Here is a 22,120-nt window from a genome sequence, read left to right on the forward strand (position 1 = left end):
ACCATTGTGAGCATAACAAAAGGAAGCAAGCTACACAGAGCAAGCGGCTAGGCCCCAGCCCTCTACCCAAACACTGGGGACATGCTGACCTAAATGTCACCTCCCAGCTGATGAATGCGATAGCAGATAGCAGTGACCACATACTACCTCCAATCATCCGACCCAATGCCAGGGATTGCAGAACTTTGATGAATGACTTGCGGAAAAATCTGACGTCATTTAAAGAATACTGAAAAAGATTTAACCACTTTAATGCCACGCATGCTGAACCCTATCGAAGTAGTACATCACGAAAGTGGATTTAGACTGAATTGGGATTAGGACCTTCTTCACATTCACACCTATGCATTTAGTGCTTTTTGCAGAAACGCACTACAGTCCATTTAACATGGTTTCCTATGTGGCACGTTCACGTCTATGCTTTTTTTTTCGGGAAGGGTCAGGGACTTTTAAAAAACACAAAAAAGTGCGTTTTTTGGTTCAACAGACTTTAGGCTAGGTTCACATCTGTGCGAATAGCACTTCTGCGGGATCTACAAAAATAACGGCAGCCGCAACCACCCACGCAGATAAATGCAGGTGGGTGACCTTAATCATAATGGCGCGTTTCCCGCACTGGAAATCGCACCTGCACTGGGAACCTCAGTTCTCGTGTGGGCTGCGATTTCAAAAATAGTGCAGGGACTTATATCCTGCGTGTCCCGGGGCACGGCAGCCCATTCAAATAACAGCGATTGACACCGGTAAATGCGGCTAAACAGTTGTAAAAGAATTAGACACTTTTACAAGCGTCAGGCTTTTCTTTTGCCAAAATGCTTCTAGGATTCTAGGATAGTTTACAAAACATCCGGTGTGCATGAGGCCTCAACAGTATATAGCCTCGGCCAAATCCAGTTTACAGTGCTGTTATCCAGTTGTGGGTCAGGCTGGACACTGCTCAGCCATTCAAGGGAAGCTTTGTTTTCTATGAATGAATACAAACCTTCCTGTGGCTGAGGCAGAGAGATGAGCAGATGAAATCACAATCTCCACCTCAGCCAATCAGAGGAAGCTTGGTATTCATAGAATACATCGCTGTCTTTTCATCCAATGTGGTGAACAGATGTTGATTAAGTACAGAAGACTACATGGACCCACCTCAACTGAGACCACTAGAAAAATGATTTAAAGACCAACAAAGGACTTACACATACCAGAAACAAGGTGCCATTTGGGGAAAGTGAGCAGGCGAAAGGAGACCTCAAAGCTTGCCACTGCACCTCAAAATAAATTGTGTGGGGTGCATCGAGGGAAATACTTCACTGAGCACTTGCATGTTTAACTATTGGGTTGAATTACACTGCAGACCACCCCTCTCCACCTAGTATCCTGTACTTCTGACCACAATACCTCACATGTCCCAACAACTCAAACCATAAGACTGCCATTTTTTTTTTTTGTTAACACAAATGGCTGACTTGATGAGGGGCAGACATCTGAAACCCAAAAGTAAATCTACAGCACACAACCCCTCCTCCAATATATTCATATCAACACAGCTATATCTAGTGTCTCAGCTGTTCACCATGAGAGCAGACTATGGGAGAAGCCTTAAAAGTGTACTACACCCACCAGATGAGGACAATATCAGTAACTGCAACAACTACAATTCACAAGCTGGGGAAGACCTAGATATGACATATTAATGATGCTGGAAAAGCCATCCCTATACAGAGAATCAGCTTCCTCACATTCCCTACAAGGCCCAATTACTGCTAGTAATTTTCAAATTACTTGCACAGCAAATTTTTTGTAAGGTCCACCTTTAGAAAAGGTCATTTTACCATACTTTGTCAACAAAAGACATGTGGGTTATTTTCATCTGTACAATCCTTCAGTTGTAGGGTGTAAAGAACCACATGAGTGACTATGGAAGACTGTTGTGGTGCTGTGACCAAGAACCAGGGGATAGCCGGACAAATCTACGGAGAGAAGAGCTTCACTTCAGCCTTTTATTCTATTTTTGTAAATGGAATGAACCACAAAAAAGTTGAAAGTTGAAGCTTAGATATGATTTTTATAGCCTAGTTCAGTATTTCTAAACTTGGGTTCCACAGCAATCTGTCAGTCACAGGCAGCTCTCAGGTAGATCGCATGTACGCATGCAGAGATAGGCAGGGAAGCGGGTGGCATACCATTAGCTGTAGTGTGCCTGTTCCCCACTTGCCCCTCCTCCCTTGTCCATATTAGGCGCTTCTTTATGGGATGGACAGGATAGGAGGCGCCAGCGGGGAACAGCACACCACTGGAGGAGTTATGAAAGCCTCCTCTGAAGCCAGTAGAGGAAAGCCAGTACTGTAGTGTGCCCAACTGCATTCCCCACAATGTGCAAAAAAGTTTGTCCTATGCAATGTGCCCTGTCCCACAAAGGGTGCCCCGTTTCCATGTAATGCAGCATCTCTGCAGAAAAAGAAAGCACACGTTTCACATTAAATAGGTACGTTTTAACCCCTTAGATCTATCGCATGCTGGCCCTTTAAGGGATTGAAAATGCAGGGAGACGGGGCTTATGTGACCGCTGTGATTGGCTGTCACGGCAGTCACATGATCAGAATACTGTTGATCGCAAAATGCTAACAGGAGCTTTCAGTTACCGCCAGTAACTGTGCCAGAAGCACGCTCTCGGCACAGCTTTATTGCACGCAAATATGCGGCTGCTCGACTGCTGAGAGGCTGCACATTTGCGTGCAAAATTGGTGTAAATATGCGTTAGAATAAAAGTACAAAGCTGCTGTGCACTGTGTCTTGACACAAAAACACTCAAAGAATAAAAACAAAAGTGTAGCACTTTAAACATCAAACATATATAAGTAAACACTGATGGTTCATAAAAGGTGAAAATTGTGTATTGGTAATCAAAGTCCAAAAGAAAATCCAATTGAAAAAGCTAAAACCTCCAGTTTCAGTGATCCCACAACCACTATGGAAAAGGAATCCTCGGAAAAGCCAGGTGACACCCTTCACTCTAATGCACTGCTTACCAGATGTCATGTGACCCCCTGATAAGAGTGGTCAACATACGCTTATCTTACATAGAATCCGACACCTCAGGTAGGCAGGAAGGTCACTTTAAGACCAGTGAAAAAACTCCAGCATTCAAACAGGAGCAGCTCAGCGATCGTTCCAGTGCAGTTCTGGTCCAGATATAAAAAAGAGAAGCACTCCAATAGTGTAATATTGTAAAACACTATTTCCTTTATTAATAAAAAGATATGCACTCATAGGTTTACAGGGATATCAGGCATACAACAGACATGTTGAAAGGCAACAGATCGGGCTTCCCACAACAAAGATGGCAGTCAAACGGCTGCACCTGCACAGTGGTGTGTATGTGGCTCAGCCCTGCACGTTTCGGCACATCTGACGTCATCAGAGGCACATACACACACCCCACCACGCTCCTTATAACTACACTGACTCAAAGAAGGATTTCTGTTATTGGTTGAATTGCAGATGGAGCAATTTACCTCTCCACCCACCGTGTGCGCTCAGCACCAAGGAGTTAATATTTATTCTTTTATTTAATGCCATTTCTAAAAAAAACAACGGTTATCAACAGCTCGCTGATAATACCAACATTCCGTGAGCTGTAGATGCAAACATGTCAGAACTTCCAAGATTTCAAACTTTGTGCCATGGTTTCCTCAAATGTAAGGAGGTTGAGAAACACTGACCTACTGTAGTTACATTTGACTACCCTTGACCTACATAATTATGCATCTCATACGTGACCAATCCCTGTGTAAGCTGCAAATCACTATAGTAGTCACTAATACTACATCAAAACCTGCTCTTCTGCACTGTAACCACAGGGGTCCCCCGCTGGACACAGCCATCTTTCAGAGAATGCTTTGTATTCATTGAAAAAAAATTCAAGGCTTTCTCTGATTGGATGAGGTATAGACGTGGGCAGTGATGTCACAATCTCCACCTCGTCCAATCAGAATGCCTTGGAATCATTGTCACTAAGATATGCATACTGACATTGGATTAAGTTGGACCAGTTTAACAGTACTATCATAAAATCATACTTAAATGTCAGCTTTAATGGTCAAGGTTAACCATAATTTCCATTGCAGGATTGCTTGACTGTCAAGGCCGACCTTGGAACTGTGCAATCAAATATGGAAAAACCACACACTTTACACAGACTGAGGCAAACATATTTATTCTGCCTTTTGTCTCTCATTGGGAGGGCAATTACCTGCACTTCCTGTTCTGTAGCTACAACAGGATGTGAAAGTACGGTAATTTTCTCACTAAGATGCAGAGAAAAAATAAAAAAATAATTGGTTATAATCCTTCTCTGCTGTAATAAAAAAAAAAAAAAAAAATTAAATGTAGCTTGATCTAAATATGCGTTTTAAAGTTTTTAAAACCCTTGCTGCTACGTATAAGTTGCAAATGTATTTTTACATAGAGCAGCAACATTTGCTGATTAGAAAAGTAGCTCAGTTTCCTGCTTTATAGTGCTGTATAATGGCTGTACTCTGTTGCTTCCACTCACAGTGCAAGTCAGCACGAGTCTGTAGACTCACTAAAAACAATGCACTCCCTGTGTGACTAATATCCTGTGAAAAAAATAAAAAAAATAAAATAAAACTTGAACGCCCTGCTGCCCATGCCTATGCCTACAATCTCTGCTTTCTTGCAGAGCTATGCTGGTCAAAGAAGCTTCAGCATCTGACACACTTAAGCATGTCAGATGCCTGTAGCCAACCCACCCCCCTATAGCAATGTCAACTAAGGGGAGGGACACAACAGAATTAGGGCAACATGAGACTTGAGGACTAATACTGCAGCCTGCAGTACACTGCGCCCAAAGGCGATATCCTCATGTCTTTTTTACATTCACTTGATAAAATCTGGTGAATGTACCGAATGAAGACCAAGTTGAGGCCTTGTGGATTTGAACCATGGAAGCTTGGTGATGCACTGCCCACGAAGCACTAACAGCCCTAGTGCGGTGTGCTTTAATATGAAAAGGTGGAACTTAGACACTGGCGAAGAAACGGAGGTCCAGTAATGGGAGGGGTTATATAGTGAGTGGACTTCCTGTTTTAGGGTGTGCCAGTGTCCATCACCTGAAGGTGGACTATAACCCACATAGTAACTACTATTATGGCTCTGTATCCCGTGATTATGATAAGAAATCTACCCTTCCTGTATGGCCCTCTATGGCAAGGGTCTAGGGGAGCGAAAGAAGGTGCAATAGTTACTTTACACTCCATAGCGTTCTCGTCTTCTCTGTCTGGCATCATGGGCAGTCCTTTGGTGCAATCAAGTACATTGAGGAGGGGGGCATGCGACCACAGCGAGAAGCACCATAGAGAAAAGAGGCTTGACAGGAGGAGTGGTGTCACGGATGGAGGGAGGGAGCCTACAGGAGTCAGGCGTAAGGCAAGCATTAACCCTTTTGTGTTATGCCAGGGAGAAGGGCCCCCCTGCCAAAACATGCGCTGGTCAGTGCAGTCAGCCATTGGTTGAGATGGATCTGTGGGAAGGAGGAGGGGCACAGAACTTCTGACGGACATTGCCTTCTCCAGGAAGTGGTGAAGGGTACCTGTCAAAAACAGGTACCCGTTTCCACTCCCCCCCCCCCCCCCGCCACCGGAGGAGGGAGGAAGCAAATCAGCGAAAGTTCCACTTTTGGGAAAAACTCTGCTTTAAGGTGGCCGAGATCGCTGATCGGCTGGTTGGATGCTGATTTTCCAGCATTCTCGGATGACAGAAGCCAGCCAAACAGCCGGCTTCTTGACAAACACACGGGCTGAACGTAGCCCGGCTTTTAATGAACCGCTCGAAATTCGGCCTGTGTGTACCAGGCTTTATTCCTGCACCCCTAGACTGAATGAGCCGTTAATCCTTATAGTCCGGGGGGGGGGGGGGGGGCTGATGTAAGGACAGCTTTTTCCTAACGCTTCGAGTTGGGCATTAAAGGTAATCCCTGCAATTACTGAAGATATACACTCGCTGATCAATTATACGTTCTCTATATTACTTGCAAACTGTTTTGGTGGAATTTATGTTTGAAATATCTGAGCTCTACAACAAGAAAGATGAGAGTGATAGATACAAAATGCGGCAGAGGGAGAGGAAAAGTCACATTGTTATGTATCATATTTCAATTTGAAATCTGCAGAGCAGGCAGATTTTTCACAGTCATAATCATATGAAGAATTAGAACAAAAGGCGTATTCAATACCAGAGCTGCATAAATTTATACAGTAAACAAACTAATTTGATCAATTATTTTGTGACACATGGCACTTGTGTCATGTGAATAAGACAGTGTCAAGTTCTTTAACAATAGAGTAGGTAAAGTATTGTATAATTGATATTGTGATGCCCGGCTGTATCCTAAACAACATACCTGGACTAACCCATATCCGAATCAAAAGTAAAAAAAAAAAAAAATAAAATAAAAACACAATGCACAGTCCTGACAATCCCAGATGAGATTTTGTATGAAACATTACCAGAAACTTCAGATTCAATGCATATCTGAATAAAATAAAAATTATATATTGTAGTTTTCCAGTTCTTCCAAGTGGTGGCTGCATTCATTTTCTTTTTTTTAGGCTTTTTCTTCAAATATTTTCACCTGCTCATCTTGCAAAAGGCACACGTTGGGCCTCATGCACACAGGTGAAATTGATCTGGGAAGTATAAACAAAATTAAAAGCAAAGTTCATCTTTAGGCTCGGCTTGAGTTTTGAGAGCCCAAGTTGCGTGACATGAAATATATGTAATATGTGATATCCCATGTTAGTCAATGAGAGCTGTCTTAATTGGCACTACTGAAGTCGCTTCGACTTTAGAAAAGGGCCCTGTACTACTTCAAGGTGACGGCTATCAGATTTCTATATTTATATGAAAGTAGTACTCAAGTCACACCCCATGTAGCGGCAGTGTGAACAAAGCCTTAGTAGCGTTACGCCCATATTTAGGGTGTAATATGCTCCTATGTAGCAACCTCCCGCTGACAGTGCTCCCCCCTCCACCCACAGACATGCCATTCATTCAGTTTCCTGTGAATAAATTAGACTACAAGTACCATAATCTGATGACGGCTTTGTCGTTCTCAATAAACTGCGAGGGCGCTAGTAAGAAAACATATCCTTTAAAGTAGAGCTAAATGCAAAAAATTTTTAAAATTATAATAATATTATTATTATTATTATTATTATTATTAATAATAAGGCAGGCTCTTTAACTTTAATGCAGAAGAGACATGCAATGTCTCTTTTGCAATAAAATCCACTTACCTGCCTCTTGGCAATATTTAGAGGAATTTACATGGATCTGTGCATGGATGAAGACAGAATGAATGGCAGCCAGAAGAAGCAGGGGAGAAGATGCCAGTGAGGGACCCCTCGGGTATCAGAATATTGAAGGATAGGTGAATATTTCTGTCTTTAGTTCTACCTTTAAGGCAACATGCATATTAAGCATCTAACCCCTGTACATCCAATTCTGTCATTTCCATGCACGCAGGAGGCACAGCTCTAGTTGTGGGTGTTCCAGGCGTATATCCCTAAAGGCAGAGGACCACCGCAGCATCCATTTGAAACATATTTTAGCCATAGACTTTGCCAGGCTGCAGGCCTGATCCTCCAGGTCACATAAATACCCTCTAGCGTTTAATGTACTAGCATTTAGCTGCAAAAAAAAATAAATAAATAAAAAAAACCACAAGCTAAAAAACAGTTCATAAATGCAGAGATTTCTTGTTTATGTAAATGCAGCTAGACTGAGGCTACCTAGAAGCTGCTATCTAGTGCGCATTTAGCCATTTAAAAGCATTACATGCTTTCAGACGCATTAAGAAATGAGTTCTAAACTTATCTGGGCACATGTTGACACCCTAGACCAGTGGTCTCCAAACTGTGGCCCTTTTCCTGCTTTTATCTGGCCCTTGGGACACAATTTCATTCATTGACACCAACAATGGGGCCCAATTCCTACCAAAAGACACCAAAGATGGGGAATGGTTTACTCCAACTGATGCTGGGACATTTCCTGATGACCACAGTCCAGCGCCCCTAAAGTCTGAAGGACAGTAAACTCACTCTTTGTTTAGAAAGTTTGGAGAGCCCTGCTCTAGACCATCGGATCAATTCATATACCTTTCACACTGCCCTAAGGCACTTTTTTCAGTCATGTGACTTTATTTTGAAACCTCTTTGGACAGATGATTGTCCCCGGACGCAAACAAACAGTTTACATCCAGGGGTGATCATCTGTCCCTTAACCAGAAGTAAACACTTCAAAATGCAATTACTCATTAACAGCCAGCAGCCACTGTCAGTCTGTCATTGCTTTGTACAGACTAAGTCGACGCAACCGTTCTCAACCACTCCTGAAACCAGTCACAGGAATGTGCTGGAGTCATGCCAAAGCTGGAACTATCGTGCCTGTGAATGAAGCCTTGCTATTCCACTGTATCTATGGAGGGAGCCTTAGTTGCCGCACAGGCTGGACTTCAAATGAATCTTCTTCTCTTCATCCCCATTACATAGAGCAGGGACATGCAATTAGCGGACCTCCAGCTGTTGCAAAACTACAAGTCCCATCATGTCTCTGCCTCTAGGAGTCATGATTGTGGCTGTCAGGGTCTTGCTATACCCGATGGGAATTGTAGTTCTGCAACAGCTGGAGGTCCGCTAATTGCATATCACTGACATAGGGGATGGGGCGATTTAAGCCCCATCCCCTACCACCTGCTGATTTTTGTCTTCAGATTTACCAAATTGAAACTCCTAAGGTTTGACCTCATATTATATGGTTTTGGTAAATCTGAAGGAAAAAAAAAATAAAAATCAGCAGAAAATCTGATAGAGTGTATGGGGCTTAAGAATTTACAGGAAGGTAAAGATGACCGGTTTAGGTTTTCATTTCAGCTCACAAAAAGTGACAAAGAAACAGCATTTTTTGCCACCCTGGGTCTGGAAACTACACACTTACTTGCAGTAGTAAATGGTCCAGCTATGGCACTGTATTGGTTGGCTCTGTACCAGGAGAATTTAAGGCCATTCCCCTCCCAACTGACACAAGCTCAGACAAAACCTGGCACCCATGGCCAGATGCGGCTAAAGATGCATTTTTGCAAACTCATTTAGGCGCGTCAAGCACTTGGATTTTTATTTCCTTGGTCAAAATAAAAATTTATTCTGGCCATTGAAATGATGGAACGCCCAACTGCTTAAGCGTGTTTACATGCATTAGGTATTTCTTCTCCCAATCACTATAGCCCCTAAATGCACTGGCAGTGTTTTTTTTACTCTGCCTCTAAAGGCCTGTGTGTGAATGGACACACAGGCCAACATTGAGGGGCAATTTAGTGGCAGAAAAAAAAAAAAAAAAAATGCAAGATGCATCTAAAATGCCCATGATGTCTTAAAGAGGAAGTAAACCCTAATGGGTTTACTTCTTTGTCTCCCTGCAAAGGTAAAGCATAATGGGCTACTATGCATCACATAGTAGCCCATTATGTGTCACTTACCTGACACAGGACCCAGCGATGTCACCGCTGTCCCCTGTAGCATCCATCTTCTTCCGGGTATGCATGCGCACAGGAGCTGCCACCAACAGCATATCACCGTTAGCAGCAGCATGCTGCCAACGGCGATAGTGCACCTGCGCGCCATAGACAGCGTTGACTGTCTTTTTGTAAAGATCTCCTAAACCGTGTAGGTTTAGGAGATATTTCTTGGACCTACAGTTAAGCCTTAATCTAAGCTTACCTGTAGGTCAAAGTGGTTTGTAAGGGTTTACAACCACTTTAAAGAGGTTGTATAGCCTTACATATACCCAGTGAAGTGACTGGCCTCAAGTGATACACAGATTAAATAAATCCCTCTACATAAATTGTACCCGTCTATCTGCACCCTCTTCTCTACATCCGTTCAAAGTACTGAATTTTAAAGCTTGTCTGAGAGTTCCGAAAAAAGGGGTCGGGGAGAGCTGACGTTACACAGCTGATTGGAGGGGAGGGAAGGGAACTCCTCCCCTTTTCCCACAGCAACAGAGATGAGGCTGTCAATCAGCTGGAGGTCTCTCTTCAACATTTTTTTCTTGGGTATCAGGAAAACTTGTCAGAAGTGACTCATGCTGATAAATGAAGGAAGCAGCAAACAGTAAAGACACATAGTGCTCTTAAATGAGAGACAAGTACACAATATAGAGCAGGGATAGGCAACCTTTGAGAGATGGAGATCTACCGGGACAACATTGAAGAGATCAAAGATCACTGGGATGCACCACCCCTCTTTTTTTAAAGAATTTCCTAGCAAAGCCCCCCAATAAAGATAATAGGAAAACCTAGAAAAAAAAAAATACTAAAACTACTGTCACTGTAAAATAGAATAATAAAATTACCCAATTTTTGATAAACTATTAAATATGAGGCTACGCTGAGTAAATAGATACCCAACATGTCAAACCTTAAAATATCCGTGTGCCCATGAAATGGGGACAAACTTCAGTACCCCATATTTTCCTTAGGCAACGCTTTAAAAGCCCCCTATATGTTTGTACGCGTTTCGAAGGAGATCTAGTGCTAAAATTATTGCTTGCATTCCGGCGTTTAGTGCAATCAGCGTTTTCAGGCGTAGGCGTCCTGCCATGTGCGTTTACTTTTGTACTTGCGTATATGTGGGGGTGGGGGGCTTTATGTGCTTGAGTGTAACTTACATTTTTTACAATTTAAAAAAGTTTTCTTTACTTAACTTTTTTTTTCTTCTACCACATAGTGATGATTTTTTTGGTGAATGGTTCTCTTTAAAAAGACTGCAGGGTCTATTAGACCCAGCATGTCTCCCCTGTGCTCCACTGAATGTAATGCTATGCAGTTTGCACTGAAACGGTCAACGGGGACCCAAAAGTGACGTCACTTCCAGGTAAACAAGAAAGGAAGGAGGGCTGACATGTACGAAATTTCCTGTCGCCATGGCGACCTGGCACCTGGGGTTTATTAAGCCACGGTTTAGAGGCAGAAAAAAATAAATAAAAAAATAAAAAATAAAAAAGCATAATGCCCACAGGAAACAGCTGTAAAAATGCCCGGTGTGCATGAGGCCTAAATCGCAAGAGTCACTTGCAATAGGGCTACAGCACTGGGTTGTGTTCTGCAACAGATTGCTCTCCATTAGAAATTTAAATGACATCCCATAGAAAGGCATTAAAGAGCGATTGTCACTAGAAATTCTGCCAAAAAGCTGAATCCCAATCTCAAGAAGGAGCTCTAAAAACGTAAAAGAAAGGATTACGTATTTCTGATTGAGAAATCACCAGTGAACTTTTATCCTAATTCAATTGTCAATTCAGTGCCAATCGTTAAATTGCATAAGTTGTTTGTAAAGCTATTTTTGCAAACAGAATGTTTTTCCCAGAATATGAAAACCCGTAAAAAATGATTGAGAACCTGTAAAACGAATATACTTTGTCCTTTTTCGATCATATGAGTGATCTTTTCAAAGGTCTCCCCCCCCCCACCCCCGCTGAAATATAGACAAAACGTGCACATGTTGTGGCACCAATAACATTTCCTGTACAGGCAGAACACAGGGTACAAAGATAGGGTGGACTTCCCCTTTAAAAATAATCCTACAGAACCTAAAACTAAAATTGCTACATCTACTGGCATCCATGATCTAAGACTAACCTATCCAACAGAAGAAATCGTTATTACAAATACCTTTTTTGAAGTCGCTCAGGTCCGGTCTCAAGCGGCGGAAGCTCTGCAGAGGACACAGCCGACAACGGCTGGTAAATGAATGAGAAGTGACGTCACCCATAGAGTTACTAAGGGGCTTCCATTGTCGCTGCCTTCTCTGCGCCCACCTCCACACACAAGGCACCGCTGACAGCTCATAGTGGGACCGGACCAGAGAGGCTTCAGAAAAGCTATGTATAACGAATGTTTCTTTACAGGGTTAGATAGGTTAGTCTTAGATCGTGGATGCCAGTAGATGTAGATATTTCAGTGTTAGGATGGACTTACTCTTTAAAGCAATTGTAAAGTCTTGGCTTTAGAAAAAAATATAGTTATACTTACCTGCCCTGTTACAGTGGATATGCAGAGAGCAGCCCAGTTCTTTCTCTTATCTGCTCCTGGCCCCTCCCTCCTGACAAGTGCCCCCATAGACCAGCAGCTTGTTATGGGGGCACCCGAGCAGAGTCAGAGCTCCGTGTACCCATTCAGACACAGAGCCCCAACCCTGCCCCGGCCCCTCTCTCCCTCGATTGGCTAACTGACTGATTGAAAACCACGGGAGCCAATGGCGCCGCGGCTATGCCCCAGCCAATCAGGAGGAGAGTCCCGGATGGCCAAGGGAATCGTGGACATCTCTGGATAGGGAAGGGGCTCAGGGTAAGTATCGGGGGTGCTGGGGGGCCTGCTACATACAAAAGTTTTTTTTATCCGAATGCATTAAGATAAAAAAACTTCTGCCTTTAAAACTCCTTTAGGCTGGGTTCACACCGCTGCGGGGGGAGAACCGGATGTGATTCGCACAGCAAATCACATCCGATCTCCGTAGCACTGCGAGTTCAGCCATACAGATAGTATGGCTGAACTCGCAGCTGTCCCGCAGCAAACTCGCACAGGACCCTTTTTTGGGTCCGCAACGGAATCGGATCGCATGGGGGTTCACACCATGCGATCCGATTCCTGTGCGAGTCGGCAGATCGCACTGCGATATGCCGACGGATCTGGGGGTGTCATTAACATAACATTGACACCCCCAGCCGTCCGCATAGGGCAGTGTGAACTGCCGGCGGGAGGTGAGCGATGCGGGAAAACGCCGCGGATTCGCAGCGTTCCCGCATCGCAATAGTGTGAACCTAGCCTTAAAGTTGAATTTGAATGCAAGCTGCAACAGGTAAATTTTTTAACTTCAACCAAAAAAAACTAAAAATGTTAAATTTTTTTGGATAGCATAGAGAAGCGTTCACACCCCTGTAGTGTTTGTTGCAGTGTGTGCCCCTGTTTAAAAGATTTCACTTCACTTTCTGTGACAATTGAATTTTGAAAATGTTGGGTTGTTGCGGAAACGAGGATTGGTGATAAGGCTTTAGTGGAGCAGGACGCATTGGGCATCTTAGGACACACTTCCTATTTGCCCGGAAGGATAATTAGCTCTTCATTCTCCCCCCACCCCCAACTCCAAAAGATAATGGCCTGATTGCAGCCGTCCTGTCTGTCATCTGCAGGTGTGGGGGAGAGGTTGGGTTGTGGCGGGGGGCAAAAAAATAAAATAAAATGATCGCCACATTGCCGTCCATCTCCCATGTGCGGGGGGGGGGAGTAATGGTAATGTTTGCTGTTAGTTTGCCACCGCCACGCCCAATATATTAAGCACCAATATGCTTTTATTATTCACTTGTTTGTGGGTATATTTCCTTTTTTTTTTTTGACAAAAACTCACCCAAGCTCTACCACATTTATAGGATGATGAGCTGTATAACGGTGCTCAGGACATTGTGTCCCATACATCAAAATTGCAAAAAGGGTACCGGAAACTCGATTGCTTCTGCTTAAATCTTTGCGCACAGACAGAAGTGCGACATCAAAACGCCAACATGTTTCGGTAAAAGCCTTCCTCATAACATACAGATTTATAACAAAATCAAGTTTATATAGAAAAAGTATCCATTCCTCCAAAAAAAAAAAAAAAAAAAAAAAAAAAAAAAGGGGGCGGTACAATCCAATTTAAAATCAATTAATTAAAATGATGTGAGGTTGGTAAAGCCAGAGAAAAAGGGGGAAGGAAAGAATGGATTTCCTTCTTTTTGGTTTTAATAAATACCACTTGGGTAATGCGCAAGGTTGGTGCGCCCTGCTTTTGTTGTCTTACAGTGTTCTGATAGAAAGATGTCAGAACATACAGAGCATCGCAGTTGTAGGAGGCTGTGTAGGGACAAACCGGTTAGACCAGTGGTCATCAACTCTGTCCTCAGGGCCCACTGACAGGCCAGGTTTGCAAGATAACTGAAATACATCACAGGTGATATCATTTGCTGCTCAGTGATTGCAGTATTCTAGTCTGCATCTCCCAAGGTAATACATAAAACCTGGCCTGTTAGTGGGCCCTGAGGACAGGGCTGATGACCACTGGGTTAGGGTGTCCACAGCCAAAGTGCCTACAACAGGCACATGAGCAGCCAAAGTGGACCACAGAGCAATGGAATAAGGTGGCTCGGTCTGATAAATACAAGAATGGTTTGAGGAACACAACAGGTTTGAGGTGTTGACTTGGCCTCAATTCAATTGAGCATCTGCAGGGATGTGCTCGAAAAACAAGTCCAATCCATGGAGGCCCCACCTCACAACTTAGAGGACTTAAAGGATCTGCTACTGACAGCTTGGTGCCAGATACCACAGCATACCTTCAGAGGTCTAATGGAGTCCACGCCTCAGCGGTTTATGGTACATGGCCAGAACATTATGGCTGATCAGGTATATTCTCCCAAAGTTTTCTTGACAGCTTAAGCTACTGCTGCGTTTCCAGTAGGAAAGGTTGATGCTGCTGGATATTATAAAGGCAACACTCGTCTCAATACGTATAACCCCAGGCCCCAGCTGCCTTTGCCATATGCATCCTATACATACAAGTTTTCTTATCTACTTTGCCAAGTAGTGTCTTCACCCTTACAACAGGCTACAGTTATCCTACATCACGGATTTGCGATTAGCAGACCTCCAGCTGTTGCAGAACTACAAGTTCCATGAGGTATAGCAAGACTCTGACGGCCACAAGCATCACATCCAGAGGCAGAGGCATGATGGGACTTGTAGTTTTGCAATAGCTGGAGGTCCACTAATTGTATATCCCTGTCCTACATGGTCTCTGTATAATCCGAATCAGAAATTGAGAAGTATCTTTACTCGGCAGCTGCTGTCAGAATCAGGTTGTGAACCGGCCATAAGGCATTTTGCCTCATCTTGTGGTGGGGGTGCGGTGGATTAGCCACCAAACGCAGACCTGGTATGAATGGACACTTTAAGGCTCGGTTCACACAGCGGGCGGCACGACTTGCAGCGCCGCGACCTGCACACGATCAGCGGCGACTTGCAAAACGACTTCTGTATAGAAGTCAATGCAAGTCGCCCGAAGTCGCCGCAAAAGTAGTACAGGAACCTTTTTTCTAAGTCAGAGTGACTCGAGTCGCTCCTATTAGAACGGTTCCGTAGTACAGAACGGAGCGTGACTTGTCAGGCGGCGAAGTCGCCTGGACAAGTCGCCCCTGTGTGAACCGAGCCTTAGAACAAATATTTTACTACCAACCATGGCCAATGAAAATTCTTGTGGCTGTTCAGGAACTGCACTGAACCTCAACATGCAGCAAACCCTGAAGAGCTCCGAGACCTTCCACAAATGGAAGATGCCCAGGTTGACCTCAGTGATAAGAATGTTACGACAGGGTTTAAAAATTAAAACGTATTGCTTAACTATAGGGTTTAAACGGCTACTTAACCATAGGGTTTAAAAATGTTCCCTATGTTAATGACATACATTAACAGACAATACATGCAAGGTATGGATGCCATGGACATGTCACAAGTCTGAATGATGACAAGGCAACATACATGTATCATTTTAATACCCAAAAGGTGAGTAATGGGCAGATTACAGAGCACACAGGTAACCCTGAGAGCTTCCAACTAGATGAAAAGCACAGATGCAGTATACACTGTAGGTGGATTACAAATGATTTGTGTGTCATATGCCTAACAATAGACATGCAGTATATGTAACTGATACAGTATACACACACCAAGATATGGATACCTAGAAAGAAAAGATTACCGTAACAAAACACACGGAGAGTACATATCGGCACACAGCTAGAAAGCATTAGACAAAGCACAGCGTACAGAATAGGGCAACACAACATTTTTGCTGGTATATAGATGACCTAAAGCTGGTCATACACCGAGAACTGGCCGAAACTCTCCTAGTGGGTGACCCTCATGGCCCCTCCTGTATGAAGTCCTTCAATTAAAAAAATGAAAAGATCAGGGTGGAAATTTGCCATCTGAACAGCAGCTGCATCCTGCTGTCTGAATACAAGAGTATCAGGAGATTCATCCATCTTTGCTTAGCATGGATGGTGGAATCTGTAAGGCTTCATTCAGATAGCTGATAGTGTTTTCTGCCCTCTGAAAAAGCGATCCACAGTGGAATACTTTTCAGATGGTGGTAAGACCATGGTTGACATGCGTTCAAGAGGCACTACTGCCACCCCTCATGCCTATTTTTTTTTAAACTATTTTTTAGTTGCCAAAATGGTGGTTTTACATTCCAAGCACTTTTACAGTTGTGCAGCCATCCCATTGATCTCAATGGAAGTACGACAGGAGGTGCTGCCTATCAAACTATGCAGTTCAAGTTAAAGCAGAACATCAATTGAAAAAGGGAAGAACCGCTTTATCTCCGCTCCCATTTTTAGAGGTTTCCTTTTTATTTTAGGGAGGGAGCATCTAGTTTTGACAGCTGCCCACTCCCACGTGTCAAACAAGGCCCGCAGGCTGAATCTGGCCCACCAGGCCATGTCATGTGGTCCTCAACTCTCCACCTACACCTTGTCTTGGCAGTCGGGAAAGATCTTGCACTTCTATGCACAGCAGTGGAGAGGCTCACCTCTGCCCCCACCCCCTAAGTGGTTTGCAGCAGAGAGGACAACAGAACTCCCCCTACAGACCATGCGCTTCTCTATGCAGCCCCAGAGAGGCTCGTCGACCCCCCCCCCCCATCTCAGCATTTGGCAGAAGAGGACAGAACTCCTCCTACAGATCCTGCACTTCTAAGCAGCGATGGATCACATGTATGGTTTGAACATGTGGGTGCGACTTATGAATGCGTTCGCTTCTGTGCAGGGGGACACAGAAGACTGTCCTTTTTCTTTTCTTTTTTTCACTCTTATTCCCATTACAAGGAACATAAAAATCCCTCGTAATAGAAATAAGCACGACAGGCCCTCTGTATTGAGTGATCTGGGGTCTTTTTGAGATCCCAGATCTCTCATTTAACTTTTTAAAGCAAGAAAAAAAAAAAAAATTATATATATTTTTGACACTGAAAAAAAACAAAACAAAAAAAGCCAGAGAACCAGAAGTGATGTCAGAGGATGCTCCGATCCTCCAAAGGCGTAGAGCCAAGTGGGGCCCATCTTGCCCTTACTCGACTTCCTGCCTATCCACCGGCGGCTCCGGGATTTTAACGCGTACAAAAAAAATAAAAATAAAGTATTTTCATTCAAGTACTCATACTTTTGCAGTGCAATTTTAGCCCATACAAAATGAATTGGCTAAAATGACAGTGCAAAGACATTTAAATAGGAATGCAGTGTGATTCCTGTCTGAATCGCATGTGGTTTGCCGCACCGCTGCTGTGTGAAACAGGGCTGAAATTACTATGACAAGCCAGAAGCTCTCCGGGATTGAGATCGGGGGGCAGTATAGGTTTTAAGGATAAAGACTTTCTGTTACTCCCTACATATGGGTGTAGAATGATACATGGCCTTATAAGGCATAATATAAGTCTACCGATCTATAGACATCATCATATAATTCATAGGTTGTATCCCAGCCTATAGGTGAGATCACACACAGAGTACACCAGTGTACATGTCGGAAGCCCTGTCTATGGATACACAGGTAGGATCACACAAAGGTAACTAGTGGGCAGGTATGAGGATAGATCTATACAGAAGGGGGGTCTACGTGGAGGGTGTACAGTCCGGGGACAGGTGCAACAGGTCTACGTGGTGGGTGTACAGTCCGGGCAGAGGGTGCACTGCCCGGGGACAGGTCTACGCAGAGGGTGCACTGCCCGGGGACAGGTCTACGCAGAGGGTGCACTGCCCGGGGACAGGGGGGTGACAGGTCTACCTGGAGGGTGTACAGTCCGGGGAGAGGGGGTGACAGGTCTACCTGGAGGGTGCACTGCCCGGGGACAGGGGGGTGACAGGTCTACCTGGAGGGTGTACAGTCCGGGGAGAGGGGGTGACAGGTCTACCTGGAGGGTGTACAGTCCGGGGACAGCTCTACGCGGAGGGTGCACTGCCCGGGGACAGCTCTACGCGGAGGGTGCACTGCCCGGGGACAGCTCTACGCGGAGGGTGCACTGCCCGGGGACAGCTCTACGCGGAGGGTGCACTGCCCGGGGACAGCTCTACGCGGAGGGTGCACTGCCCGGGGACAGCTCTACGCGGAGGGTGCACTGCCCGGGGACAGCTCTACGCGGAGGGTGCACTGCCCGGGGACAGCTCTACGCGGAGGGTGCACTGCCCGGGGACAGCTCTACGCGGAGGGTGCACTGCCCGGGGACAGCTCTACGCGGAGGGTGCACTGCCCGGGGACAGCTCTACGCGGAGGGTGCACTGCCCGGGGACAGCTCTACGCGGAGGGTGCACTGCCCGGGGACAGCTCTACGCGGAGGGTGCACTGCCCGGGGACAGCTCTACGCGGAGGGTGCACTGCCCGGGGACAGCTCTACGCGGAGGGTGCACTGCCCGGGGACAGCTCTACGCGGAGGGTGCACTGCCCGGGGACAGCTCTACGCGGAGGGTGCACTGCCCGGGGACAGCTCTACGCGGAGGGTGCACTGCCCGGGGACAGCTCTACGCGGAGGGTGCACTGCCCGGGGACAGCTCTACGCGGAGGGTGCACTGCCCGGGGACAGCTCTACGCGGAGGGTGCACAGTCCGGGGACAGCTCTACGCGGAGGGTGCACAGTCCGGGGACAGCTCTACGCGGAGGGTGCACAGTCCGGGGACAGGTCTACGCGGAGGGTGCACTGCCCGGGGACAGGTCTACGCGGAGGGTGCACTGCCCGGGGACAGGTCTACCTGGAGGGTGCACTGCCCGGGGACAGGTCTACGCGGAGGGTGCACTGTCCGGGGACAGGTCTACGCGGAGGGTGCACTGTCCGGGGACAGGTCTACGCGGAGGGTGCACTGTCCGGGGACAGGTCTACGCGGAGGGTGCACAGTCCGGGGACAGGTCTACGCGGAGGGTGCACAGTCCGGGGACAGGTCTACGCGGAGGGTGCACAGTCCGGGGACAGGTCTACGCGGAGGGTGCACAGTCCGGGGACAGGTCTACGCGGAGGGTGCACAGTCCGGGGACAGGTCTACGCGGAGGGTGCACAGTCCGGGGACAGGTCTACGCGGAGGGTGCACAGTCCGGGGACAGGTCTACGCGGAGGGTGCACAGTCCGGGGACAGGTCTACGCGGAGGGTGCACTGCCCGGGGACAGGTCTACGCGGAGGGTGCACTGCCCGGGGACAGGTCTACGCGGAGGGTGCACTGCCCGGGGACAGGTCTACCTGGAGGGTGCACTGCCCGGGGACAGGTCTACCTGGAGGGTGCACTGCCCGGGGACAGGTCTACCTGGAGGGTGCACTGCCCGGGGACAGGTCTACGCGGAGGGTGTACAGTCCGGGGACAGGTCTGCGCGGAGGGTGTACAGTCCGGGGACAGGTCTGCGCGGAGGGTGTACAGTCCGGGGACAGGTCTGCGCGGAGGGTGTACAGTCCGGGGACAGGTCTGCGCGGAGGGTGTACAGTCCGGGGAGAGGGGGTGACAGGTCTACCTGTAGGGGGCACAGTCCGGGGGCAGGTCTAACTGGAGGGGGCACAGTCCGGGGGCAGGTCTACCTGGAGGGGGCACAGTCCGGGGGCAGGTCTACCTGGAGGGGGCACAGTCCGGGGGCAGGTCTACCTGGAGGGGGCACAGTCCGGGGGCAGGTCTACCTGGAGGGGGCACAGTCCGGGGGCAGGTCTACCTGGAGGGGGCACAGTCCGGGGGCAGGTCTACCTGGAGGGGGCACAGTCCGGGGGCAGGTCTACCTGGAGGGGGCACAGTCCGGGGGCAGGTCTACCTGGAGGGGGCACAGTCCGGGGGCAGGTCTACCTGGAGGGGGCACAGTCCGGGGGCAGGTCTACCTGGAGGGGGCACAGTCCGGGGGCAGGTCTACCTGGAGGGGGCACAGTCCGGGGGCAGGTCTACCTGGAGGGGGCACAGTCCGGGGGCAGGTCTACCTGGAGGGGGCACAGTCCGGGGGCAGGTCTACCTGGAGGGGGCACAGTCCGGGGGCAGGTCTACCTGGAGTGGGCACAGTCCGGGGGCAGGTCTACCTGGAGTGGGCACAGTCCGGGGGCAGGTCTACCTGGAGTGGGCACAGTCCGGGGGCAGGTCTACCTGGAGTGGGCACAGTCCGGGGGCAGGTCTACCTGGAGGGGGCACAGTCCGGGGGCAGGTCTACCTGGAGGGGGCACAGTCCGGGGGCAGGTCTACCTGGAGGGGGCACAGTCCGGGGGCAGGTCTACCTGGAGGGGGCACAGTCCGGGGGCAGGTCTACCTGGAGGGGGCACAGTCCGGGGACAGGTCTACCTGGAGGGGGCACAGTCCGGGGACAGGTCTACCTGGAGGGGGCACAGTCCGGGGACAGGTCTACCTGGAGGGGGCACAGTCCGGGGACAGGTCTACCTGGAGGGGGCACAGTCCGGGGACAGGTCTACCTGGAGGGGGCACAGTCCGGGGACAGGTCTACCTGGAGGGGGCACAGTCCGGGGACAGGTCTACCTGGAGGGGGCACAGTCCGGGGACAGGTCTACCTGGAGGGGGCACAGTCCGGGGACAGGTCTACCTGGAGGGGGCACAGTCCGGGGACAGGTCTACCTGGAGGGGGCACAGTCCGGGGACAGGTCTACCTGGAGGGGGCACAGTCCGGGGACAGGTCTACCTGGAGGGGGCACAGTCCGGGGACAGGTCTACCTGGAGGGGGCACAGTCCGGGGACAGGTCTACCTGGAGGGGGCACAGTCCGGGGACAGGTCTACCTGGAGGGGGCACAGTCCGGGGACAGGTCTACCTGGAGGGGGCACAGTCCGGGGACAGGTCTACCTGGAGGGGGCACAGTCCGGGGACAGGTCTACCTGGAGGGGGCACAGTCCGGGGACAGGTCTACCTGGAGGGTGCACAGTCCGGGGACAGGTCTACCTGGAGGGTGCACTGTCCGGGGACAGGTCTACCTGGAGGGTGCACTGTCCGGGGACAGGTCTACCTGGAGGGTGCACTGTCCGGGGACAGGTCTACCTGGAGGGTGCACTGTCCGGGGACAGGTCTACCTGGAGGGTGCACTGTCCGGGGACAGGTCTACCTGGAGGGTGCACTGTCCGGGGACAGGTCTACCTGGAGGGTGCACTGTCCGGGGACAGGTCTACCTGGAGGGTGCACTGTCCGGGGACAGGTCTACCTGGAGGGTGCACTGTCCGGGGACAGGTCTACCTGGAGGGTGCACAGTCCGGGGACAGGTCTACCTGGAGGGTGCACTGTCCGGGGACAGGTCTACCTGGAGGGTGCACTGTCCGGGGACAGGTCTACCTGGAGGGTGCACTGTCCGGGGACAGGTCTACCTGGAGGGTGCACAGTCCGGGGACAGGTCTAACTGGAGGGTGCACAGTCCGGGGACAGGTCTACCTGGAGGGTGCACAGATCCATATGGAGGATAGGGATGACAATACCCTCAGTCTCCCTCTCCCCTCATTACCTGGTAGGGAGGCGGGGGCTCCTGGTCGCCCTCGGTCCCGTCCCCGTAGCTGGCCCGGTCGGACTGGGATTCGTGTAGAAGGGAGATGTCATCCGAGGTGGGGGACTTCAGACAGTTCCCCATGTCTCCCGCACTGAGCTCCCCTCCGGACACCTGGCTTCCTTATCTGCCCGGCTTCTTCTCTCCTGAGTCCCGGGCGGCTCTGCTCCTCCCCCGGGGCCGGTCACCCTCTGTCTCCGCCGCGCTCCGCCAGCCCTCCGGTCGCCATTACTGAGCCCTGCGCTCACAGACACGGCGTGACGTCACCAGCAGCCGGCAGGCCACGCCCCCGAGTTTGTGTCTAGGAGGAGGACGGTCACGTGCCACGGTTCACCCCTTCCCTGCTGGAAGGTTCTGTCCCCGGGCAGGACACTGTCATGTCGTCATCGCTGGACTCATTCTATGCAGAACTGCTTGGCTCCGCCCACCTGCCATACCCCACCCTGAGGGGGTCTCACTTCTATACCCACCGCAAGGGGTCTC

At 48.5% G+C, this 22,120-nt stretch overlaps 1 protein-coding gene across 2 annotated transcripts in view; it reads right to left on the bottom strand.

Moving 5' to 3' along the window:
• The window catches only part of RNF11 (ring finger protein 11), an 83,689-nt gene that overhangs the window by 46,474 nt on the left and 15,095 nt on the right, over positions 1-22,120 (bottom strand). Inside the window, exon 1 of one of the 2 annotated variants that reach the window (XM_077450261.1) lies at positions 21,599-21,916. The exons of the other annotated variant lie outside the window; for it this stretch is intronic. Coding sequence (XP_077306387.1) covers positions 21,599-21,721 — 123 coding nt within the window. The 5' untranslated portion in view covers positions 21,722-21,916. Of the gene's footprint in view, positions 1-21,598; positions 21,917-22,120 lie in introns of those variants that run through there. 2 annotated transcript variants of the gene reach the window in all.

This window comes from Lithobates pipiens, unplaced genomic scaffold, assembly GCF_037356315.1.
Source record: "Lithobates pipiens isolate NorthernLeopardFrog02 unplaced genomic scaffold, aLitPip1_a1.2 Scaffold_23, whole genome shotgun sequence".
NCBI lineage: Eukaryota > Metazoa > Chordata > Amphibia > Anura > Ranidae > Lithobates > Lithobates pipiens.